General features: G+C 40.3%; 1 protein-coding gene across 2 annotated transcripts in view; it reads right to left on the bottom strand.

Moving 5' to 3' along the window:
• ABCG2 (ATP binding cassette subfamily G member 2 (Junior blood group)) overlaps positions 1–20,722 on the bottom strand; it is an 897,562-nt gene that overhangs the window by 94,788 nt on the left and 782,052 nt on the right. For both annotated transcript variants that reach the window (XM_044061359.1, XM_044061358.1), the window contains one exon: positions 7,949–8,103. In XM_044061359.1, the coding sequence (XP_043917294.1) occupies positions 7,949–8,103 (155 nt within the window). The remainder of the gene's footprint in view (positions 1–7,948; positions 8,104–20,722) is intronic.

Raw genomic sequence — 20,722 nt, 5'->3', positions numbered from 1 at the left:
GTGATGGCTAACATTTTTCAAGACTAGGAAGCATGGACACATGAATACTTACAGTTGTCACAAGTAACTGAAAGGGTCTGTTGAAGTGGGTCACAGCATATGGGAGGATAGTCCATAATAAAAAATGTCAGCACCTACTATTTACAAGGCCAGTAACGCCCTTACCCCACACCAGCATGCACCTGTACCTGGATTATAGAGTGCACTCTCCTAAGCAGTCCCCATATCTAATGCCAACATACTCATGTCAAAGAAAAAAGTGCAAGAATAACAGACTCACTGACACTGGGAGTACTTAATAGAATGACTAGACTATGCAAGGCTTATGGTATAGATCTCATTTATTTTACAGTAAATTCAACACTGTTAAACTGATGAATTTTCTTTATTTGGTCGCAATTAGAGAGACAAAAGATATGTTAGTAATGAGTTGTCTCAGGATAGCAGACCAGGCATTGAATTGCCTACTAGTTGGGGTAAGTGGCTTGTGGTGTAAGTGAATTAACTGTCTGTGTCATACACTGATGATGTAATGATTATGAATATATCATTTAAATTATTATGCTTGTGAAGGACATATGACAAGTGAATAAGGCTTGAGTTATTGGACTAACAAATAACCAGGCTGTAAGCACTGTTATTAAAATGTTAATATATTTATAGGTCAACTGTAAGATATATAAGGATGCAAGACAACAGTCCAGTCTTTTGAGTGCAATATTTGATGAGATTTCAAGATGGTATTGTATAAGATGTGTTCTTTTTTGAATTGTTTAATAAAGGTGATTTGGAAAAGAAATAAAAAAGGGAATACAAGTTTTTCTCTGTCTGTCTCTCTCACTCTTTTTTTTTTTTTTTGTGGCTCCTGCTGTCTGCAAACAATCAGACTCTCTTTTGGTTTATCAGCTCACTCTTTCACTTCACTAGGAGACAGCCAACAGAAAGGGATCATCACTGAGACAGTCACTGGGGTGGTTTGAGTTTTTCCTTTTTCTTCCTGGGCTGACTACACATGTCTGGTGAGGAAATGAGAGGAGTATGTAATGTGTTGCCCACAGAGGGTATCCCCTCACTTCCACAAGGGGAGTTACCTTCAAGAAGCACTACTCATTTGCCTGCAGCATGCGTAGTTGTCTCTCCAGTCTCCAACAGGGAGATTGCACTGCCCTGTGTGCCTCTGAGTTCATACAAATCTCTCTCTCCCTTGGGAGTAGTAAACAGGTCACACCCCTTCAGTCCTCCCACACCCTGCCTGGCTCTTCCAATGCCCGCGCCACTAAATGAACTCCAATCACCTGGTTTACATTTAGAGCCCCATCCTTCTTGCCATGGAGCAAGGCTCTAAAAAGGAAATACAAGTTACATTGAAAAAGTGTAGTGGTTTAAAGTGCCAAAATCCCCGAACACTGTCCTTGACAGTTCCTTAACAGGCACTATAATCAGCTATCTCAAAGCCAGCTCCATTTCAGAGGAGGGTCACTTGAAAGTGTTATCAAGACATATGGATGCCTTATGCAAAAAGTTAATGAGCTACCTGAGGAGTTCCAGCTTGACTAATGACTCCTTTTTCCTAGCAGAAACAAATTTGACTGCAGGAGTGTTTTAGCCTTATGATGTACAGCTGTAGTTACTGGTGCATGTCTAGTGGGTAAAACACTTATGTAATCCAGTTTTATGCATTTGATCTGACCTGAGGAACTCGCTCAGGTTTAACAGGTAGAACCTGAGCTGAAACCTAATTTTAGTGGGTAAAACAGTAGCTCAATCCTGTTGTGGGCATCCAGGAAGTAGACAAATATGTGACTATATAAGTTCAAATAAACATTGGTCTGGGTAGAAGACATGTGCTCAAGAATCCTCTTGGCATAAATAAATGCATTCAGAGAATGCAGTCTCACTGGAGATGCTGTTAAATGTTACAGAAGAAGCAGGCATAACAGGCAGAAGAGGAAGCATCTTGGTTATAAAATCTTCAGGTCGCAAGGGGGAGCTGGGTTCTTGAAAGCATTCTAAAAATCACAATCCCTGCAATAAACTTGATTGATCAGCTGTTACTGAGCAAAGTGTTGTCACAACAAAAGATTATAAAATACTAATAAGACTTAAACATGATAGTTACATGCACAGTAAGTCAGACAGAGACTGTGCTCTTGTGTGAGGTAAGCCAAGCAGCTTTGTATGCTAGTTGAAAATTTATCAGTGAAAGAAATACATATGAGTGGCTTATATACTGTTAAAAGGACCAATGGCATAGCTGCTGGGAAGACAGAAAGGTGAATAGAATCTACACCAGTAGCCAGCCACTCATCGGAAGGGCAAGTTCCATGGCACTCAGCCCGACAGAACATTCTAAGCCAATAAACAGCAGCACCATAATCCAGGCTCTTATTGGCCAAAAAAAATAATAATAATAATCAGAAATAACCTGAGCCTTTCCATACATAAATTCACAAAAAGGTTTGGAAATTGGGGAAATAAAAATGGATAGCTCCTCCTAGCTAACTGAGGAAGCATGTATTGCCTATTCTCTCTAGTTCTGCAAAACAGTGACAAATCAAGAAAGAAATTAGGTTTCCATGTCAATCTCTTGTCAATATCCAATAGCAGAAGAGCGCTTCTGAATCACCTGGAAGATGCCTGAGGTCCATATCCTTACCTGGACCTCAGGCATCTTCCAGGTGATTCAGAAATGCTCTTCCATGTCAATCTCTTGTCAATATCCAATAGCTGAAGAGCATTTATGAATCACCTGGAAGATGCCTGAGGTCCAGGTAAGGATATGGACTTTGAGTGCTTCCCCACTGTCTGCCAACCATCAGACCCTCTCAAATGGCCCATTTCTTCTCTATACACTTGGGAATGAGCCAACTGAGAGGGGCTGTTATTTATTTATCCATTATGGGGTTTTAACTTGATTCCACCCCTTAACATCACTGCACATGCCTAGTAACATGTCTTGGATCCAGCATGCAATGAGCTTCAAAAAATGTCTCACTTGCTTCTGTGACTGACATAATTCCTTGGGACAGCCATTGTCCCCATGAAGCAAATGTTCCTGTAGAATCTCCAGTCTCCATTGGGATTCAAACTTAGGAAAATGAGCCCTGGGCATGCACCCCCCCCCCCCCAAGGACAAGAAAGCCAGAAAAGCCATGCCCTTCCTTTCCTTTCCCCATTCCAGCTCCTGCATGTGCCCAAGCCACTAATCAAACTCAGGTCACCTGATTCATACCTAGGTTATACCCATGTCTTTATCCTTTTACACCAACAGAACCCCAGGTTGAAGATACAGAATCTCTATAAAAATGGTTCTGAAATTGAAGTAACGTGTTTTTTCACTCTTTTGGCCAAACAAGCACCCTGGTACACTGAAAAGGAAGATGGGGTAGTTTGCATCACCTCAAGCTTCCTTGAACAAGAGGACCTCAGGTAGAGAAATAGAAGATAAGGAAGATTCATTACCCCTGTCAGTGCCTGACTGCAGGGTCTACATATCCTTAGACTGGTAGCTATGAGAGATTTAGAATGAGATGGGAAAACATTCTTGTGAAATGCTTAACATGATGACCCCTAAATGCCCTAGAGTACTGTGGCAAAATAGGAACAAAGAACTATGGAGTCACAACTGAGGACTGGAGTGGGTTTCAGGACAGAGATGGAATGAGCAATTCTGGGGCTAAAGTCATCTAACATGACAAGGCACCTGAATGTATCAGGCCTAATACTAAATCACCCCTGAGCAGTTATCATGTGCAGGTTTAGTAATTTTGCGTTAAATCAAAAATTCATTGATCCAGTTGTCCATTTTTATTACACCAGCTGGTGAGCAGGGTACTTCCTACCACTGTCACTGACTCCAGCTCCTCTGGCATGGTTTTTGGGCTATCCACAAAAGACATCATCTCTACTGGAGTGGGTGTGCTAGAGATGCAGAGGGAGCTTTTAGGATCCTGAGTACCTGCCTGAACCACCTCATCTGTTTTATCTCATTCTAAAGAAAAGAAGACTTTAGACCAGGAAACATTCTGACTCACTAAATTTCTTACCTCATCCCACACAGTGAGACAGAGGCCTTGCAAAGGAAATTTATCACAGCAAGGTATGTCTATGTCCTCACCTTTTCAGTCAACCAAATGTGAGGATTGAACAAAAAACAACTAGTAAAGGGGCTCAAAGACAAAGATGAGAGTACCCCCTCCTTCTCCAATGCTGCTTACTCAGCATATTAAAGGAGAGCATGCTCAGTGACATGTCTCTGAAACACATTTGCACTTTATGTACTGTTGAGTGACATAATTTCACTGATTCCTGTCATACGAGTACAGATGTCCATTACACTTTAAAATCATACAGAGATAGACAGAGTGCGAGAAAGAGGACACAGAAATAGGATGGAGGTATGCTCTGTAATCCTTTGGACAGGCAGCAGAGAAAGAGCTCCCTGGATGTAATTACTGTGGTTATGTTACAACGTACATTACATCAAATTATGCTTTCTAATGTACATAAAAAGTAAAACTGTCCACCCTGCTTGTATTTCACTGAAGTGCATGCCTTTTGTTTATTGGAACAAATACCATAGGCCAGATTCAGAAAAATATCTTCTGTAGTCTAGTAGTCTACTGTGCTGAGGCAGCAGGGAATGCTGCACTGCAAGTTGTGATTCAGAAAGAGGGCAGCAAACAGAAACGTCACAACTAATTAATAAAACCAGACAGAGTATTGTGATTTGCACAGCAACACCTCAGATTAGCCTCACCAACTTGACACCATACTAATGTCAGGCAGTGTGGGTATGTTCTACTATGCAACTTTTGCAGAGCCAAGAATTTTTAATGTAGTATAACAAAAGACAAAGATTTGGATGAAAAAAGAAGGCTATGGTATGCATCTGGTGTGATTATGTTATTAGTGTGCACTGTTGAGTCATCATCATCATTATCATCATCCCCCTTTTTCCCATTGTCTACATGGGGTAAGGGTGTCATGTCAAATGTTGCCATCTCTCTCATTTCAGGGTCACTCTCCTACCTTCTTTGATGGTCATGCCTGACTATCACAGGTCTTCTCTCACTCAATCCATCCATCTCTTTGCTGGACAACCTCATCTCCTCTTGCCTTCCTCCTGTCTGTCCCAAATGTTCTTCACCAGATTGTCTTTTTCTAGGGTGAGCTCTTCCCCTGCTTTCATCAATGGTTGTTTCTGGGACATGACAGCTTCTGTGTGGTTTTCTTTATTCAGAAGCTGTTGGAAATGCTCCTTCCATCTGCCTTTGTTGTCTTGTGGACTGGTGAGCAGGTTGTTGCTGGCATCCCATAGGAGGGTCTGACTAACTTATTTATTCTTTTTGTCTTTACATTGCAACCTGATAGAGTTTCTTTGTGCCATCTACCAAGTCACTTTCCAGAAGTTGGTAGAATGCCTCTGATGCCTTGTTCTTGGCTATTGCAACTCTTCTCTTAATCGCTTTGTTAGACAGGCAGTGTTTCTTTTTAGCATGGCCTGTCTTTTCTAGCTCCCGTTTTTACTGTAGTCTTTCTTTCTCTTGATGATTTCCTGGTCTTCTGCATTCCACCACTGGCTTTCCTTATGTACCTTATTTCCATACCTGGCTTGGCCACATATCTGTTCTGTATTCCTCACACATGCTGTTTTGAGGTGCTGCCATTCTTCTTCAACTCCACCTATTTCCGCTTCTTCCTGAGGTGCTACAGCCCTGAGTAATTCCATGAACTCTTGTGCTTTCTATCCAGTAAACCTCTAGATCTTCAGCCTAGTCTCTATTGACCTTAGTGCCTTTTCTGGCCACTGCTTGCAGCTGACTGTGGTAACCAGTGGTTTATGTTGTGGGTCTACTGTTTCACTGAGGATTACTTTATAATCACTGATTCTACTTCAGTGCCCTTCCCTTACTAGGAGGATGTCTATCTCAGTTGAATGTTGGACACTTTTGTATGTGCTCTTGTGACTGTCCCTCTTGCCGAACCACATGTTGGTCACTATCAAGCCATTTGCCAGTCAGAAGTCTAAAATGGCCTTTCCTTCCTTATTCTTGTTGCCCCATCCATGTGGACCAAGGCAGTCCTCATATCCTATTCTGTCTGTCCTGATAAGTGCATTCAGGTCACCCATTTCCAACACCAATACATGTTGTCCTGCTTTTCTAGTAGGTCCTAAAACTGCTGTCTGAATGCACTCTTTTCTTCACTATCACAACCTGCTGTGGGCTATAGCCGACATTATGAATATTGCCCAAACCTTACACTGGAGTCTCACTGCTGTGAGTCTCGCATTAATTTGTACACGTTGAGCCATGGCCCATGTATGTATATCAGTTCTGTAAAAATTATGTTTATGTACTGTTGATCTTTTTGTCCACATTAGTAGATACCTGCAGACAATTTCTGCTGCCTGAAAACCGTTTACATTTTACCTACTCATTCATTTATTCATGTATTTATTCATTCTGTATTTATACTTTATCAAGTTCAGTGTTCTGGAGGAGCTGGAGCCTAAACTAACACTACATGACTGGAAGGTAGACAAACTAATTCTGGTTCTAGCATATCACGCAATACACACACACACACACACACACACACACACACACACACACACACACACACACACACACACACACACACACACACACACACACACTTACCAAGAACAGCAGGCATACATACCAGGAATTTGAAGTTTGCATACTGCACATCACTGGGATATAAGAGGAAACTGGAAGAACCCATACAGACATGGAAAGCTAGCAATTTCATTACAGTTTTTAAATTATAAAATACCATGTCGCCTTGCATTTAGTTACAACTCTCCCTTGCTGATAAGTACAAAGTTTCCTGAATCTGGCCCAGTGCAAGGGTGCAGTAATAACAAAATAAAACTGTCATGCAGTGTAATATCAAAATGAAACTATAAAATCTTCCCTATCTGAATCAATAGACTAAAAAACACTTTACTGGTCAGGTATTGCTTTAAAACTGCAGTCCTATAAAACAAAAAACATCAACATCAACAAAGAGATGGAGTTAGAAGAACACTAGGAAAGAGTAAAACTTTATGCACTTATACCTCTTGGACACTAAGCAGGTTATTGTCTTTTCAAGGCTGGGGTAACATGCTATATGTACAGATATGACAGCTCTCACTTTCTCTCCACTTGTTGTAAAACTGTGGTCATCAGCTCTGCTGTGGATCCCCTCTTTCTCTCTCTGTCTCTCTCCGTACACAACCAAACTGCTTCAACTGTTCTGCTTACATTGTGTGTGTGTGTGTGTGTGTGTGTGTGTGTGTGTGTGTGTGTGTGTGTGTGTGTGTGTGTGTGTGTGTGTGTGTGTGTGTGTGTGTTAGGGGGACACCAGCTACTGTAGCTAGGCAGTGGCAGAGTAAACTAGAAAAGACCACAGCAAGCAGTGCAAGTAAACACAGTATGCTCTTGTCAGTCTACATCCCAACATCTCTCCCTGTGCATACAACATATAGCCACAGTATACTGTTTCTGCTTGACTGATGGAGGGAATGTCACAATACCAACTGTTGCTGCTAGGCAGTAGTGGCACTACTTAAAGAACGGACAGGAGGTGCAAGCTATAACAGTAATGCAAACATATCTGTTAATGACAGACAAGTGACAAATTAAAACATTTTTATCTTGCCAATGACTTTTCAAGTTGATCCCCAACACTATAGTCCCATCATTAACTTAACAAGTCTAAGGTAAATATTTTTGAATCAGTATATGCTATGCTCACTCAAACATGCAATGTTACAGAATTAATGTGCTGAAACATATTTCCAAAGCTTGTAAACGCTTCTTAACTATCTTCTGTTCTTAGAAGCATATTCAACTTGAAATTAGCAGACAATACTTTAAGGTACTGCAAGCTTTAGTCATAGTATGCAGAATTCAGAAACAAAAATAATGTTACTTACAAGCATGAAGACAAAGCTAATTGTTGTGAGGAGGCTGGCCACAGCTACAACATTCTGCCCTGCAGATATGGCTAGTGTCATGGAAGTAGCCGTATAGGATGTTAGAATTAAAGTCAACATCAGGGTGAAGAAGGCTTCAACTGTTGGTTTAAATCCTAATAAACAAAAAGATAAGCATCAGTGTGCAAAACTTCATCACTAAATACTTAACAAAAAAAATGAAAAACATTTATTACATTTACATACTCCTGGCACTTTGGATTTTTGCTCCCCAAGTGCCTTGCATACTCATCTTTTGGGGACTTTAAATAGTTTTGCAACTGTGACCTGAACCCCCTAGAATGCATATAACCCCATTCTCTTTCATTTTTGTGGATTTTGGAGAATTACCATATATTATACTGCAATGAACTGATACAAATGTCTGTAACAATGTCATTTTACAAATAATGATTTGATGAAGGAGTTATAGTGGTGGCTTTCCATTAAGGAAAAGCTATTTTCATTCATCCATCTATCCATCCATCCATCCATCCATAGCCACCTTTTTCTTATTTTTGCACATGGGGTCATGCTGTCACAATAACAGTGACCATCATCACACTGCCCAGTGACTAACCCTGCCACAGTTGTTCTTCCATATCACACAAGCACATGCACTCACCACTATGGCCAATTTAGAGTGTCCACTCACTCTACACATGTGGTTGAAATGTGGGAAGAAACCAGAGCATCTAGAGGAAACCCACATGAACACAGGGATGACATGTAGACTATGCACAGAAGGCACCCCAGCCAAGAATTGAACTAGAGAACCTCTTGCAATGAGTCAACAATTCCCTCCACTATTTTGGATAAATATATATGAATTCTGGTCTTGATGTAATGTTAATTCAATACATGCACATGTTTTGTAGTCCTTGAGTGGAATAAAATTCAAATGACCGACCTATTTGGGAACCAAGTCTAATTCAGCCAGCAAGACTTTGATAGTGAAATCCGTATAAAATACAGCATTTAGCTTCAACCTACACCATGTGTTTGAAATGTGGGAAGAAACCAGAGCACCCAGAGAAAACCCACATGAACACAGGGATAACATGCAGACTCTGCACAGATGTTCTTTTGTATGACTGTCACCTGTCTATTGCTCAATTCCTGCCTTCCTTTAAACCTCACTCCTTCTCCAAAACATTATTCTGCATGTATCGTTCTCACAATTTCTATTTTTCTATGTAATTTGCTCCTACCCTTTTCTAAAGATCCCACTTCCAGTTATTTTACCTCTGTTACAACATTTATTACCTCAGATACAGTTGGTCTAGATTTTTATTTCCATGTTCTAGTAATTGCTTTTTTGGCAACCAACTGAATTAAACATAACAAAGCATTACTATGTTTAGGCAATTCAGATCCTGTATCCCACTTCAAAAAAATAATTTCCTTTGTTACACCCAACATTTCTGACAGAGTACTCTGTAGGGAATTTTTAAAGGCTGCCAACTCATTACACCCCCAAAACATATGTTCCTAGTTACCTTTCTTCCCCATCACACCTCCAACATTTAGCATCTACCCGAGGAAAAATTCTTTGGAGTCTGCTTGGGATACAAAACCAGTTATGCAAATACTTCCAAGCAAAGAATCCTACATCTTCTAGACTTTGTTGCATATTTGGAAGTCATACATATGTCTTTCCATTGTTTCCTTGTGCATTGCTTATCCAGTCTCTCTCTCCCCAATCTTTTATAAACTCCTCTGTTTGATTCCTATAGTTATTCTGCAATATTTCATATGCAGTACTAATTATCCCTTTTTTAACAGCAGCTTCCATTACACAACCAGCTAAAAACTCTACCAGAAAAAGGTCTTTCACTTAGGATTTCCCATCCCTTTCTCTTTGTCTATACTCTAATATCAATCCCTGACAGGGAAGGCAGTCTCTAGCCTGCAGTCCCGATATCTTATTGGCCTCTTTCCTTCCAATTACCTTACCCTTTCTAGTTATTTGCTCCTAATACTCTGGTTCCTTTGCCAGTTTTCTCCAGTAAGTTCCAGCCCCCTCTTTCCTGTTCTCTATACCTCTAATTGCAGTCATCACCAATGGCAAAATTCCCTTTCTCTATTCTTATGTTGGCTTAGTTCTTAGAATACTTTCTGCTACTTTATGATTATAATATTCTGCATGGCTGTTCTTATTTTCCTTAAGGATCTGCATCTAAAATCCCAGTCTTTCCTTATTTCATGTATTCTCCCCCTCCACTTCCTCATCATCGTCATCCCTTTCCACTTCAAATTATATCTTTCTGCTTGTATTATGTGTATGAGCCTTAGCTGTGTAACTCTAAAATATCTTTTCAAATCAGGTATCCTAAAATACCTTGTTCCATTGGAAGGATGAACTTATCCCACTTGACCCTTGCCTGCTCCCCCTACCAGATAAATTCCTTCAGCTCTTTAATTACTGCCCACAACTTCTTCTCTGGTTAATAAAATATGCCTAACATGTATACAAGACTAAAGGGACTAAAAACATTTTTCACTACATGTATCTTGTTATCTGTATCCATAAACAAGAACTTGCGTTTTTTTCAATGTTTGTATTACCTTTTGTTTAGTCTCTTCCCACATAGCCTTAGCTGCCATTACAGAATCCTTCTTAGTCCATACTCCTAAATACTGCATTTTATCATGTCCCAATAAATATGGGTATTGCTGAACCAATTCATGTGTGGGTACACAGTTTTACAGCTGCAGCCTTAGTTTTATCTTCATCAATTTTATATCCTGAAAAGACATGAAACTGTCTCAAATTGTTTTACAGCACTGAGAACCTTTTCTGGTTTTATCAGGTACAAAATAAAATCATAAATAGATAAAGCCAACTTTTCTTGATTATATTACCAATTATATCCTTGAATTTCTGAGTCTCTTATTTTCTTTGCTAATGACTCTAAATATAAAACAAATAACACAGTAGAAGGAGGTCACCCCTGCCTAGTTCTTCTCTTCAGACACAGCTTGTCAGAGAGGAACCCTCCCACTTTGAGTTTTGCTTCTGATCTCTCATATATTCTCCTAATTAACTTTATTATTGTATCAGGGAATGCAAATGCTTCCATTGCCCTACTCATAAAATCACAGCATATTCTGTTGAATGCTTTCTTTGTATCAAGATCCACCACCAACAATGGTGTTTTCTTAAGATTTCTGCTTCCCTCTGGATCGTTATTATTAATGTTGTCAAACGTTTGCCTCTCCTCCACAAAACCACATTGATCCTTATCTATCAATTTTGGCAACACCATTGACATAAATACTTTGTAATCATGGTTTAAAATTGAAATGAGCCTATAGAAAGCTGGGTCTGATGGATCTTTGGCATCTTGAAGTATTCCAGCCACCACAGCTTTTTTCCCAGGATGTTGGTGCTTCCTCTCCTTTTAAAATACTGTTAAACAAAATCTTCCAGATATTTATCACTTTCTTCCCTCCTAGCTTCCAAACTTCTAAAAGAATACCCTCTATTCCTGGAGACTTTCCTGTAGATTAATTATACATCTCCATTTTTACCTCATCTCCTTCTATTAGAACTATTAATTGTTGAGCTACATCTATCTCATACCTAAGCATACTTAAGTATTCTACAAATATTTCCATTTCTGCTCTTTCTTGGTTTCCACATTTCCCTGCTTTATATACATTTTCATAAAAATTCTGAAATACCTCTAATATCTCTACAGGATCTCTGGCTATTTTTCTTGTTACATGCCCCCTAGGTTTGGCAACAACCTTTTCTACTTTCTGTTGACTAAGTAATTGTGCTAAAACCTTTAGTGCTGTGGAATTATTACCAAGAAACAGTTGCTTAACAGCAGTCTTTCTAAACTCATGCATATTATCAAGATACTCCTTTAATTTCTCTTTAGCACTTGGCAGTTTCACCACTTCTTGTTCTGTGAGATTCACCTTATTCTGAAATACTTTAACCTTCGTCAGTCCATCTAAATAATATCTGCTACTTCTTAACCATAGCTTTTTCTTTTATTTCTACTCTATATAAAAATTCCACTTTCACTTTATCCCTCTCATAGCTATAACTTCTGAAGAATGTTCTATGTTCACTAATAACTCATGAATAATTTCTGCTACCCACTCTTTTAATTCCTCTCTTTTTAACAGGTAATTAGGGAAGTGCCACTGTCTCATTTTTCTTCATTACCCTGCATTTTTATCATAATTGTTATTAGCACATGATCATGCATGTCAAAGCTCTCAATCAAATGAACATGCTCCTGTGAAATATAATTTCTGTCTAGACTATCCCAGTTATTTCAAGTTTATACTTTGATTTCATTATAATTTTTAGTGCATCTGTACATATATGCAAAATTAAAGCAAATTCAGAAGACTCAGTAAAGTTATCGGATAGTATTGTAAGTAGCAGACGTAAGAAGAAATACAGGATGAAGCATGTACGCGAGTTTTCAGTAATTTGAGCTTTCAGCGATTTGGTCAGGGTGAATTGAAATTCAGTGAAATGAGCTTTCAATGAAACAAAGTAGACCCACATATATATATATATATATATATATATATATATATACATATACATACACACGTATATATATATATATATATATATATATATATATATATATATATATATATATATACACACACATACAAATTTATCAGATAAAACAGGAAATAATGAATGGGATAAGAGATGCTGCAATAATTATAATATAGGTGTTCATGAGTTACATACATGTATATGTGTAGCCCTTTTTTGAACAACTATGAATACTTGAACTTGCCTCTTTGAAGGTATTGCAGCTGAAAAATGAATGACATGTGCATTAACATAATTTATTTGTGTATCAAAAACCTAGAAGGGAGAAGAACTGAGTATTTCTGAATGCAGTCTGTTGTTTTATTAAGTACTGATAATGAAGGACATAATGTAGTATTTGCAGATTTTTGCTCAACAAGATAAAGTAAGTATTTGGTATAATTCTTATCTTTCTATTTTTAGGTTAGCATACATACTCCTCATATTTATCTGGCAGCTGTTTAATGGTTCCTTATATTCTGCATAGAGAACTATTACATTTTTCATATTTGTGTCACTATGTATTTTATGTGACCAAGATAACATGATGGGTGAGGTTAACAGTTTGAATCCTGCAGCAGTGTGGACAGACTCAGCCCTAACTTTTGCCTAACTATTTGCAGAGATATAATGGTTTATTTTTCCAAAAAGAAAATTATACTTTTTATGTTCATGTTACTAGTGATGTAAAAGAGCATGTTAGATGCATTATTTTTTTAGCTGACATCCGTGTGAACAAATTAGGTCTAATGCACAATATATGTATATTGGTTTGTAACTCAGTTACTATTTTAAAGGTCAAATGATCTATCAGCTATTTAACTGTTTTTCTGGTGCTGCACTGATTTCAGTACTTGAGAAAGTACATGTGAACTATGAAAATTTGTGTGTGATTTTAAACTTCTCCTAATTCTTTGGTTTCCCAAGCCAGAATATTACCTATTTGTTTTCTTTGGCAAAAGAAACACATTGAGTCAAGTTTGCAACTGCCTTTCAGTTAAACATACAGAAAAGCTGTAATAATAAGCTGAGTTAAAAGTAATTTTTGGGAAACCTAGACTTTATTTCGACCTGGAACAGTGAGTGTTGAAACATCAAAACAGGATGGTCATAAGTATCCTGCAGTCATTGTTTCAATGCTTTGGGATTGCCTAGGCTGTACACTAGCTGCTTTGTGGAGTCAGAGAAGGGGGAGAGGTTGGAAAACTTAAGTAAAACTCATCTTTGCCCTCATCTCAGAATCTGTGTGACCTCAATGCAGATATATTTGGAGACTGAGGGTTACGGCATTTTCCCCCTGCAAAATAGATTTTTTTATGCATTTTGCGGCTTCAGAAATGTCACTGTTTTGAAACTGTGACCTTCTGAAGAATTTGACATTTTACTTAAGACAAAATGCATGTCAGCTAAATTACACATTATTAATCATAGTAAATCCTTAATGTTTTCATAAAAAATGCAGCTACTGTTTTCAGTAAATCTTACAGTGTGTAAAATTTGTAGAATGTAAAAAAATTCAACTGTAGAGAATGTCTAGTTACTTTCAGTGAAAATGCAGCAGGACTGTTAAAAAGTGAAACTTATTTCTTAAATATATACACACATTTGCCAGTGCCCAGAAGTCAACATTCCTTAAAAAATAATCTAGGTCAAAGGAAGCATCACCTTATTTGGACTATGGGTGGAATTCATAAAGCATCTTTGACATACCTCTCAACTGTACAGATTTTCATAGAATGTCCATATTTTTTGCCTCATATTTTTGCTCTGTTATAAAACTGTGTTTTTTGGCAAATAATTGGCAAATCATTGAGGGCTGAAGTCAGAAAATAATGACAGACATTTGAATTTCATACTTCATATCAGAAAATTCTTGCTAAAGCAAAACCTGTTATTCTATCAACTTTCTAAGTTTGTAAGAGCAATATTTAAAAAGTACCCCTATTTGTAGCCTTTGTCCACTCATTATTTATGGCTTTGTCCAGATTTCTTCCTCTTAGGGGTTGAGAGGTATGATCTTTGAGTAGTTGTGCAGGAAAACATAGATAAACATTACTGAACAGCATGAGAAACACTAACTATAGATGCGTATATAAGTCAGGCAACATTATGAAGCAAACATCCCTCTCAGCTCAGATATACTGAGCTGTGTTGTAATGCAGCAGTGACTACAAGCAGCACAGCTGTGCCATTACTCAGTAAGGCAGAGCAAGCTTGACATCAGGCATACAGGAACTCTTCAGTAGCATGCTCAGAGTTGGAGATCTAATGCTAGTAAATGTGAATGGAGTTGTGAAGGTGGTTGGGTATAAAAAGATGTTAGTAAGGTTGAAATATGTGCTTGTAAAGTTGCAGTGCTGCAAGTGATGTAACACTTAAATGGTCCTTACATGCACACTGTTGCACAAATTGCCACAAGGCACCACAAAATATGTCAAGTATAATGTATAGATAATCATTGTGAGTGACTGAAATCATATGGCTACAGTTATCAGTAGCAAAATAGGGTGGCAAAATATGCACAGGACATTTTGAAAGGGGAATGACAGCAAGCAGAGGGAAACATACAAGTAGAAAACATAGGACAGTACATTGTGGGGATTACAAAAGCAGAATAAATGTTATGTTTGTGGGGATAGCACAATCTTTTTTTACATACAAAGATAAAATGAACTAGGGTTCATTTATATATGCAGAAACCCGGACATGGAAAGAGAATGCAGAACAGTTTATGGGGCAGACAGACAAACATGAAATAGTGCAGGCAAATGTGACTGGTAGTGCTTATACAAGGTTGGGGTGGTAAAAGAGGGTGTAGAAATACAGTTGTGTACACTTACCTTAAATGTAGATGTTCGAGTGTATTCACTATTGCAGTCATCACCTGTGCATTATCCCTGCTGTGGTAGCCCTCGACCGGCCCGAATACCAGAGTCAATGTTTTTCTGCGTTGGCCGCTGTTGCTTGTTAACTGATATCAGGCCGTCAGCACTATAAAGCAAGGCAGCCAATGCCATTACCTCAGTTTTTCTTGCCCTAACCAGTCAGAAGCCCAAGGAAATATGGCAAAGTGGTCCTGGTGGCTAAAAGCCACCATAAGAAGCTTATGTCTCCCTAAGGAAAGAGGACATAATGGGGAAGTAGGGAGAGGAAACCAGGACTGTAACAGTGAATACACTCGAACATCTACATTTATGGTTAAGTGTACACAACTGTACTATGTTCTTTGTGTTTCACTGTTGCAGTCATCACCTGTGGGAGGATTCCCAAAGCTGAGGAGAGGGGTGGTAGGATTAGTAAGAGACTTAGGCATGGGTCAGCATGCCCAGCATAACTGCATAGGCAAACCCTGCCCTAGCCTTACAGAAAAGAGGTAGGTGGTAATGCTTTGTAAAGGTATGGACAGAAGTCCAGATGGCAGCTTCCAAGATGTCCCTGATGGGAACTCCTCTGAGGAATGCTGTAGAAGTGGAGGCTGCCCTAGTGGAATGGGTACAAACAGACTTAGGGGGTGGTTTCCCATGTAATCTGTTGCAGAAATGGATACAGTGTGATATCCACTTGGAAGTGGTTTGCTTGGAAATGGGCTTCCCCTCTGCCCCTGGAGCAAAGCTGACAAGAAGTTGGTCTGTTTTCCTGAAGGGTTTAGTATGGTCTAGGTAGAATCTGAACTGTCTGTGCATGTCTAGTGAATGCAGACTTCATTTTCCCCTGTTTTGAGGGTTAGGAAAGAAGGTGAGTAGCTATATGGCTTGGTTGAGAGTCACATTAGATACTACCTTGGGCATAAAGGAGGGATTAGTCCTCAGGGAGACCCTGTCTGCATGGTAATGATGACAGGCTCAATGGCCATCAGTGCCTGAAGTTCTGAAACCCTTCTGGCTGAGGTGAGAGTTAGTAGGAAAGCAGTGTTCCAGGAGAGATATCTCAGTTCTGCTGAAGCAGCAGGTTCGAAGGGTGGTAAGGTTAGTTATTCCAAAACATAATTCAGGTCCCAGTTTGTCGTGGGTGGCCTTCTGGGAGGTCTGATATTAGAAGCCCCTCTGAGGAATTGTTTAATCAAAGGATGTGAGAACAGGGGCTGATCTGTACTGAAATGAGCTGAAATGGCTGAGGCATGGATTTTAATAGAAGAGAAGGACAGGCCGCTATTGAGTAACTCCGCTAGGTAGTCCAGGATAAGAGGGATGGAAGGTAGTGAGATATTGACCTCTCTGCTCTGGCTCCAGGAGCAGAACCTTTTCTATTTCCCTGCGTAAGATTTTCTGGTGCTGGGCCTTCTGGCCTCTGTGATAATGTCTAGGACCTGTTTGCTTAACAGGGCCCCCTGTTTGCCTTTAGAGTATTAGCCATGCTGACAGTTTGAGAGTCTGCAAGTCTGGGTGCTGCATTCCCTTCCCTACCTGAGTCAAGAGGTCTGAGATCGGGGAAGCTGCCTGGGAGGCTGTAATGTTGGGTCTATATCAGCATTTCAAAAATACAATAGGTCGAATCACTAAACGTCGAACTGAAGTGATCGACCAATTACATTTTCGAATGCTGATAAAAAAATAAAAAAAACAAACAAAAAAAAAACCTAAAGGGTGTAGGCAGGGGCCAAGCCACGCTGCACCCCCCCCCACACTCCCCTCTACTTCAATATACCAACTCCGAGACCGCACTACATTGAGGTAAATGGAAATCTCCCCTTATGGAGATTTCCGTTTACCCATTCGATGTTCTGCCCTGTCGGCATTCTCGATGCGACAATATCATATTTGATATTGTCAGCAATCGAGATGCTGATAGGGACCCGTAATGTCAGGCTGCACAGTAAGAGGTATCAATATTGCCTGGACCAATCTGGAGCAATGAGGATGACCTTTGGTCTCTCCTCCCTTATCTTGATCAGTACCTTGGCAATAAGAGGAAGAGGAGGGAAAGCATACACAAAGAGGGATTTCCGGGAAAGGTCAAGGCATCCACCTTCCATGCTAGGTGGTGATACTCTCTGGTACAGACATTTTTCAGCTGGTGGTTGAGGTGCAAAGCAAAGAGATCCACCTCAAGAGTTCCCCACTCCTGAGTGACCTGCAAAAAGATTTTTCTGTGGAGCTGTCATTCGTGGGGGTCCAGTAAGTTTCTTCTTAAGTGGTCTGCCAGGGTGTTGTTGATCTCTGGTAAGTATTCAGCTATTAGGTGTAATCCCAAGGAGGAGGCTGTCAGCCAGAGGTTCATGGCTAGCCTGCACAGAGGGTAAGATTGGGTCCCTCCCTGTTTATTGATGTACCACATTACTGTGGTGTTGTCTGTTTTGATAAGCAGAACCCCTGGCCTTAGATGGGGTTTGAAGGATGTCAGAGCCTTTTCTACTGCCATCATTTCCTTCTGGTTGATGTGTAAGGGAAGGTGCTGGGCATCCCAAGGACCTTGGGTGCACCTGCCTGCTAGGTGAGTGCCCCAAGCAATGTCTGAGGCATTGGTGGTGATGGTCTGCCCAGTTGGGTGGAGGATGAAGGGAAGACACTTTTTCTTCACACAGGCCCCTACCCACCAGAGAAACTCAGCCCAATTACAGGGGATCAGAGGGAGAGAGGTCTATAGAGGCTGAGAGTGCTGACACCAAAGATTCTTTAGATACCACTAAAGTTTTCTCATGTGAAGCCTAGCCAGAGGAATTAGGAGGATGCAAGATGCCATGTACCCTAAGGTTTGCAGGAAATTCCTCATAGTGAGATGGAAGCTCTGCTTTTCTAGGGATAGGAAGGCCATTTGGGATGCTGTGTCCAGCAGTGCTCCCAAGAAAATGATCTTCCTGGAGGGTGTTTGCTTTGATTTCTTCTCGTTGATGGTGAACCCAAAGAAGATTAGGAGGGTTTTGACAAAGAGAAGGTCCTGAAGCAGCTTTTCTTTGCACTCTGCCTGAATGAGCCAGTCATCCAAATAAGGGTAAATATGTATATTTCTCTGCCTGTAAAATGCTATGGCTGGGGCTAAGCATTTAGTGAATACCCTGGGGGCAGTAGTTAAGCCAAAGGGTAGCACAGAGAACTGAAAGTGTTGTGAGCCTGCTCTGAAGTACAGGAATTTCCTGCAGGATTCCTTATGGGGATGTGGAGGTAGGCGTCTTTTAGGTCTAGGGTCACAAACCAGGCAATTTTTCTGTCAGTATATGCAGCAGCTGCTGCAAAGTTAGCATTTTTAATTTGGGGACCACCAGGAAGGTGTTCAGAATGGATAGATCCAGGATGGGGCACCAAGTGTCCTCTTTTCTGGGAACAAGGAATAGTCTGGAATAAAAGCCTTTGCCTGTTTGATCTGAGGGAACAGGTTCTACTGCCCTTTGGAATATGAGAGTTTGGACTTGTTTCAATGCCTCTGCCCACTGATTTGGAGGTAAGTCTGGATACCCTCTTGGAATTGGGAGTTCGTTGAAAGAGAATTTGTATCGCTGAAAAATTATCTTTAAGACACATTGGTCTTTTGTAACAGAAAGCCAATTTTCTTTGCAAAGGGAGAGCCTTCCTCCTAGCTTTTGGTGAGTGAAAGGAGGGCAGAGCAGGGAGAGGAAGTCATTGAGAGTTTTTGCCATAGAGGGATGGCTTAGAACTCCCTGTCTTTGGGTCAGAAGTGGTCCACTGTTTGGTTCTCTGCTGTCCCTGGGATAGGGGCCGGGGTGGACTGTCACTGCAGGGCTTACTTTGCCCCTGTCTGCTAGGTGTAGGAAAGGACCTGTGCTCAGAGGGAAAATTCCTGCTGAACCTAGGAGGTTGTATCTAAAAGAAATATTTTACTGTTTGCATAGATTTTGCTTTGTCTCCCATCTTTTTAAGCGCCTCTTCTGCTTTTACTCCAAACAAGCTCTCCTTATCCAAGGGTGCATCAATTAATTTACACTTGGCATGATCAGGTAGAGGTTGTTCCTTCAACCATGCATGTCTCCTAATGACAGATCCTGACACTGCTGCCCTGTTTGAGGCTTCTAGGGCATCATATCCACAGTGCAATGAATGTTTTCCCACTTGACAAGTAGAGTGCAGTAAATCTGCTAACTCTTTAGAATTGGCGCAGTCAGGAAAGGTTAAAATCTTTTGCTTTAATAGTTCCAAAGTCTGTTGTTGATATTTTAACATATGGAACTGACAGTTGAGTGCTCTGATAGCTAAGGTTGCAGAGGTGTATACTTTTTTACCCTATCTGTCCAGAGCTCTGGAATCCTTGTCAGAAGGAACTGGATTCTTAGCAGAACCAGCCTTAGCTCCCTTAAGTCCCTGTGTAATGACCTCTAGGTCTGCAGCAGGACTTCTGTACACGTATTTGTGAGAATCTAGTACTGTGTAATACTTGTCAGGTTTACTGGGAGCAGGTGGGAGGGCATCAGGGACTAAGCTGGATTCTTGGAAAACATCATCCACCACCTCTAAGATAGAGGCGATGGCCAAATATCTGTGCTGGGGCAGGTCTAGAAACTCTCTTAGTCTTTTCTTAGACTGAGGGAAGCCCTGGGATTCCCAGTATAAATATTCCCTGAGGGTGTGAAGTGTTTCCCCAAAGGAAAGGTCTTCTAGTGGGGAGGCAGAAGGAATGGACTGCTCTTCATCTGCATCCTCATAAGCAGTCAGAGCTTGTAGTTTCTCTTCAAAATCTGAATAATCAGATTCCTCAGAATCCTGTTCTGTCAGTATTTCAGGAGAAGGGTGTCTTTTCCTTTTAGAAGTTATGGCCTGACTGCCCCTGATAAGGGAGATAAGATCGTCCGCCATTTTAAGCATTTGGGCTTGGGATGGTGGAACTGCTTCTTGTATGGGCTCCATGGCAAGAAAGGCTGAAGTAATGGCATCGGCTGTCTTGCTTTATAGCACTGATGACCTGACATCAGTCAACAAGTGACAGCGGCTGATGCAGAAAAACATTGACTCTCATATTCGGGCCGGCCAAGGGTTACCACAGCAGGGATAACCCACAGGTGATGACTGCAACAGTGAAACATGAAGAACATCAGTGATGTCAAAGAGTTACACCAGGCAGAAGATAAGATGGGATAATGACAACAGGAGAGATGTCAAGGTGTCCATAGGAAAACCTACAGAGAAGCATCACCAGTTAATGTTCCAAGTAGCTGATGGCAGAAGCTTGCTATTTTACTTTACTGTTTTTTTTTTTTTTTTTCATATACAACA

Source organism: Protopterus annectens, chromosome 2.part0 (genome assembly GCF_019279795.1).
Source record: "Protopterus annectens isolate FY-2018-M chromosome 2.part0, PAN1.0, whole genome shotgun sequence".
NCBI classification, from domain to species: Eukaryota; Metazoa; Chordata; order Ceratodontiformes; family Protopteridae; genus Protopterus; species Protopterus annectens.
Note: the sequence above shows the minus strand (reverse complement) of the source record. Positions and strands in the feature narration are given on the sequence as shown.